General features: G+C 39.9%; 1 protein-coding gene across 1 annotated transcript; it reads left to right on the forward strand.

Moving 5' to 3' along the window:
- The first annotated feature begins 5,195 nt into the window (after nucleotides 1-5,195).
- On the forward strand, nucleotides 5,196-5,792 carry LOC113306073. The gene has a single exon (XM_026555061.1). It carries the CDS (start codon nucleotides 5,196-5,198, stop codon nucleotides 5,790-5,792), a length of 597 nt encoding a protein of 198 aa, XP_026410846.1.
- Nucleotides 5,793-6,136: the final 344 nt, after the last annotated feature.

The raw sequence follows: 6,136 nt of genomic DNA on the forward strand, positions 1-6,136 counted from the left end.
AGCAACTTATATATGCCTTAATAGTGGCAACACAAAAACTAAGAGTATATTTTAATGCACATACCATCTGAGTCTTCACAAAGGCTCAGATAGGTCATATCCTCGATAGAACGGAGAAAGTTAGAAGGGTGGCAAAATTGAATGGCATGATCAAACAGTTACACATAATATTTGAAACAAGGAAGGCTGAGACTTTCTGGCAGACCTACCTCTCAGCGATGAGGCAGAAATAAACGACATCCCAGGAATGGAGGAAGACAAGCAAGAACCAGAGGATCTGCTAGAACATCAGAATTTACGAAGATGGGAAATATTTGTAGATGGCTCCTCTAATATAGAAGGCGTAGGCATAGGGATTGTAATAACAACCCCTACAGGAGACCGACTCATCTACGCATTCAAGTTAGAATTCGAACAACACACCAATAACATCACATAATATGAGGCGGTCATATGTGGTTTACGCTTGGCACAGGAGCTAGGCTTATCAGATGTTCGGTCGACTAGTGACTCACATTTGGTCATTAGACAAATCGAACTCAAATACCAAACTTTAGATCCAGTGTTATCTTCGTACTTAAAGCTATCTCAGGAATATGCGTCCAAAATCAATAACACAACATTCAAGCATGTATGTCGAAAAGACAACAGACACGCAGATGCCTTAACATGCATATCCTCTATGCTAAAAGACAGAAACACCACCACCATGAAAATTGGAAGGATATACGAACCTTCGATAGAAGGACCCATCTCTGGCACTAAGGAAGCTTTGGCTGTTCAAACTCGGTCCATGAGAGAAACATATAAAGGAGAAACAAACGAAGAAATAAAAGAATCAGATGATGAAGCTGAAGAGTTTGACAAAGACCAATCCATGTTAGACGAAGGCAACGAAAACGAAGCGGAAGATGACTGGAGAATTCCAATCTACCAGTGATAGGTGTCTAAAACACCTAATTCGATATCTAGTATTTATGCTTTCTTTGCTACTTTTATTGTAAATTATGTGTCTTATGTTTGAATTTGAGTTATTTAGGTGTTTCGGAGTCATATGGCGCAAAAGAAGGAAGAAAGCACTCTTTTGGAGCGTAAGGGCAGAACCGTCAATTCACATGCGAGTTGTACTTAGAGCAGGCTGAGGTTGCGCAACAATGGAGTGTAAAAGGACAGAAATGTCATTTCAGGGCAAACACTATCGAGAGTCCAACTAAGGTTAAGGGAAAACTCTATTGAAGGAGTACTAAACACAGGACATATGGGAATAAGGGGGCTGCCATATGGTTATCCCTTATCAGAAGTGACCGGCTATTTAAATCCACCATAATCATTTTTAACCCTAAATCGAGAAATGTGTTCTCATTCAATCATTAGTTACGCCTGAAATTGAGAGAAACAAGTAGCGACTGCTATCACCTGAAGCTGATGTTGTCCGAGAGACTAGATCTATAAACAGTGAGAGAAATTGGAGATCGATTTGAGTATGAAATGATAGAGTAAGAAGACTTGCTGTTGTTGAACCTCGAAGAACAAGAAAAGGGAATTGGGTATGTCTTGGTGCTGATTTTCACGGGTTTCGCTTTGATCGAGTTTTATATGAAGATTGATTCGAGCAGATGGATTTACAGATCAATTAAGTAGTGGGTTTGTCTGTTGTTGAATCGAGAAGATCTGGTGGTAATTTGAAGATGAGAAGATTAAAGGTTTTGCTGCCAGATGAATTGAGAAATGGAAGAAGAGGAATCAAAATTGAAGTTGAATTCAGTTAGGGTTTGAAGAACAGAAAAGAAGAAATTCAACTTCTCAAATGAATGAGAAGTGGGTTTATCTGCTAAGGGTTAGTATCGGATTTTGGTTTTGATGATTTTGCTGTGAATCGAGTATCAGATGAAGAACTGCCGTTTAATTGGATATGATTGAGATGAAGATGCAAGTGACGAGTTACTGGTCCTGGTGGTAAGTTAGAGCAGATTTGAAGTGCAAAGAAGAACAAAATGGGGTATTGAGTTGGATTTCCAGTGTTGTCTGTTGCTATGATCTAAAGGGTTGCAAGAAGGTGCAGGTTATGGAGGAATGGCTCAAGTATGTGCTGTTATGAAGATTAGTGGGCTGAAACTACAGGGAGTGACATTTAAGTTGGCTGAAATTGAGTAATAAACATGTGAGCTGAACTGAAATGGTGTTGCTGGATTTTATCTGGTAGTGACTGATTGATGCACTTGAGGTGTGATTCAGGGATTGATTAACTTGAGTTAGAAACAGTTGTTGTAGGTTAAGGATTGAAGTTGTGTGTGAAGTGAAGTTGTAGGTGGTTGTAATGGTCTTGAACCAGAGCTGGTTGAGCCGAAATGGAAGTGGATTAGACTGTGTTTGATGCAGTGGGTATTGAAGTATGAAATTGCAGATGTAACTGGTGGTTGCAACTAAATGGACTGAGACAGTGGTGCTGGTGCTGCTGCTGCTGGTATGTTAGAGTTGCAGTTATGCATTTGAAGCTACAAGATGGCAGTTTGAGTTGTGAATGATGTGAAGCTGCACGGGATTGTAGTTAGTGGTAGAAGAGGACTGGTGTTTGCTAACTGCAATGGATTGGCAGTTGCAGTAGCACCTGGGAATGGAGCAGCTGAAATGATGCAGGGGTGGAGCCAAAGGATATGGCGTTGTCGCAGGCTAGACGCAGGGATGGTTGCTGCTAAATTTATTAAGCTGGTCAAATGGGTAAAGCTGCAGTTCTGGATAATGGCATTGCAGGTGGAATGGAGATGTATTGATGACGAGCTCAAGAGGCAACAGGAATGGCAATGATAAACATGAAAAGAGAGTGATTAATGGCAGTATTGCTCGAAATTTGAGTAGAAGACTGTGATGGTGTTGGCTGGCCTGAGATGGTGCCTGAAGTTGTTGGAGTTGAGTTAGCAGAGCAAGGAAGACTTGAGTTTGCGTAGATGAATGCTAGATATCTGTAACAGATTGAAAGTGAAGCTAAAGTGGAATGTGTTTGAGGTGCTGGGAAAGATGCAATTGTTAGGTGGTGTTGTTGTGTATATTAATCAACTGCTATGGATGTACACAGGTGGTATGACTGAGAAGGATAATGATTGATCATGATGCAGTGGCTATGATGATGGTTTATTTGCGAGAAGCAAGCCATGAGGTTGAGCTGCAGGTTACATGAAGAAGTGCAACTGAACTGGAATTGCAGAATACAGAATCTGAGCTGTGACCATGGATTGAGAGGATTAAAGCACAATCATTGTGCAGCACAAGTTCAGCCTATGCAATAGCTTGGGCCTTGGCAGAATGGAACAGTCATCTGAGCTGACTCTGACTCACTTAACCCAGTTGACTGAGTCGACTCGTTGACCCGACCGATTCAGGCCGTTGACCGGTAATCGGGCGGACTTTACCGGTCACCTGAGCACTTTTCCGGCGACTCTCTGGCTAACTTCCGGCCACTTTTCGACAGATTTTCTACACGGGTTTTTATGACTTTTGGGCCACGCGGATTTTCATCTAATGGGCTTTGAAATTTTGACCTAATTTTGGAAAGCAAAGGGATATAAAAGGAAGACTTCTACAACTTTTGGGATTTATTATTATTATTATTTTTTTGATTCTTCTTGGAGCTTTGGAGAAAACTACTTCTAGGGTTTTCTTTGCTTTCATCTTCTTTGTTAATTTATTGATTATGATGATGATGAACTCCATTATTATGAATAACTAAATACACTTGTTGGTTATGGTATAAAAGTTGATTTCTCAATGCATGTTATTTGATTCTATGGATTAGTTTTGTCTCAACTTTATTGTTTATGATTCATGGTTTATAGTGTTTTAGGATTTGATTGTTTGATTGGTTGAGTCCGGAATCAATCCGATTTGCTTTCATCTCTAGAGATATATTAGGGTTTTCAATACGTAAAATTTGTTGTCCCTGATTTTAAGTAGCATAATTGTGGTTAGTGCTTGTAGTGATATATCCTACTAGTCACATATGAATCATAACCTTGGTTAAAACAAATTAGTGCTCTTACACGTTTGTTTGTTGTGATTAGTCTTATTCCATTAATATTAAAGCTTTAGGGAGTTAAACTTAATTGTGCTTTCACACTTTGGGTTGCTTTCTAGGAAGAATTCACATATGCATTTTTTAATGTGGTTGTAATGAAATTAGGGAATTAGCGGGATACTCTTGCGATCAAGGTATTCTAGGACTTTTAATAAATAAGAGATTAAATTATCAATTCTATTCAATGATGAAAAATACATGCTTGTGAATGATACTATCCCATGACCAATGTCTTCTCTTTATTGATTATTCCAATTATTTACTTTGCTTTACTTTATTTCTACTAAAAAAAAAAATAAAAAAATCACTCTTGGTTATCTTAGAAACCAAAAAATTGCATAACAACAAAGGCCTCCCTGTGGATACGAACTCTTTCCTACCACTTTCTACATTATTGTAGTTGAGTAAGGAGGTGAAATTATATTTGTCGATTGACAAATCAACCAGTACCTTGACAAAGGTACCTTACCAGCCGATGTTAAGGAAGCTCGAATCAAAAGCAGCAATATACAGCCTTCGTGACGGAATACTGTATAGGAGGTCATTTCTCGGACCTCTAATGCGGTGCCTCTCACGAACTGAAGGAAGGAGAATACTCCACGATATACACAGGGGAGATGACGACAACCATAGTGGAAGAATATCCTTGGTGGTTAAAGCCAAAATGCAAGGATACTACTGGATAAACATGGACGAAAATTCAAATAACGTGGCTAAGCGATGTGAAAGATGCCAACGCTTTGCCAAGAAAATCAAGGCACCAGCAACGAAGCTTAACTCGGTTATCAGCCCTTGGTCATTCGTCAAATTGGGGGTAGATATTGTTGGACCCTCGAGAGGGAACCTCAAAAAGAAAATACCTCATTGTGGCTACGGATTACTTCACCAAGTGGGTGGAAGCAAAGCCTCTGGCAAGGATTAGGGATACAAACGTCTTTAAATTCTTGTTTGAGCAAATCAATGCAGGTTCGGAATACCAGCCGCCATAGTCTCAGACAACGGTAAACAGTTGCAAGGAAAGAATATCGACATGTTGTTTGATACTTTCAACATACAGAAGAACAAGTTAACTCCTATATACCCTAAGACCAATGGACAAGCGGAGACAACCAACAAAACTATAGCGATGAATTTAAAGAAGAAGCTAGGAGTATACAAGAAGAGATGGTGCGAACAACTGCACAACGTCCTATGGGCTTATCGAACTACAAGAAGGTCAGCTACGGGGGAATCTCCATTCTTGTTGACATACAGAGCCGAAGCAGACATCCCAACGGAGGTGATACTTCCGACAACAAAAACAGAAGCATGGGAGAAGAATCTAACAACAAACTTGATGTTGGAGAAGTTGGATGACCTTGAAGAAAGGAGTGAGGTAGCCTTGCAAAAGATGGTAAGCTATCAACGAAGGTTGGTTCGGAAATACAACAAGCGGGTCATTCCTCAGAACTTTGTGGCCGAAGAATACGTACTACGTCAGATACCGCCATATCAAAGAAACAAGGAGTGGGGCAAGCTAGCTCATACATGGGACGGACCCTATATCATACACGACATTGCCGAAAAAGGATCTTACTACTTAAGAACCCTCAAAGGCGAAATACTACAACACCCTTGGAATGCTATATACCTAAAAAAGTACTACCATAAGAGAATGGTGACTACTCAGGAGAAGAAAGGAATGAGAAATAGCCCACCACGTTTTATCACTGATCAAAGGTAGTATAAACCTTATTAATCAATGAAAGAAACTTTTTTCTAAAGAATTTAGTTTTGATTTATACAATTGGGTTAGAATATACACCCTCCGTCAGGATTGACGATGGGGCAAGGCAATGCATAACTGCACATATGTCAATCTCGGATGCTCTAAGCAATGGATCCTTTCATGAGGCATGAGAAAAAAAAAAGATATCCCCTATAGAGATACCTTGTTGAAGTAAAGCAGTCTTCGCGCTGAACGCGTAGGATTATAGAAAAATTAATGCCCACGTAGGGACCTTCGCCACCATGATACCTTCTGGACAAAGGATATCCGGGTAGGACGTTGAATGTTCCACAAAAGGT

Source organism: Papaver somniferum, chromosome 8, assembly GCF_003573695.1.
Source record: "Papaver somniferum cultivar HN1 chromosome 8, ASM357369v1, whole genome shotgun sequence".
Taxonomy (NCBI): Eukaryota; Viridiplantae; Streptophyta; class Magnoliopsida; order Ranunculales; family Papaveraceae; genus Papaver; species Papaver somniferum.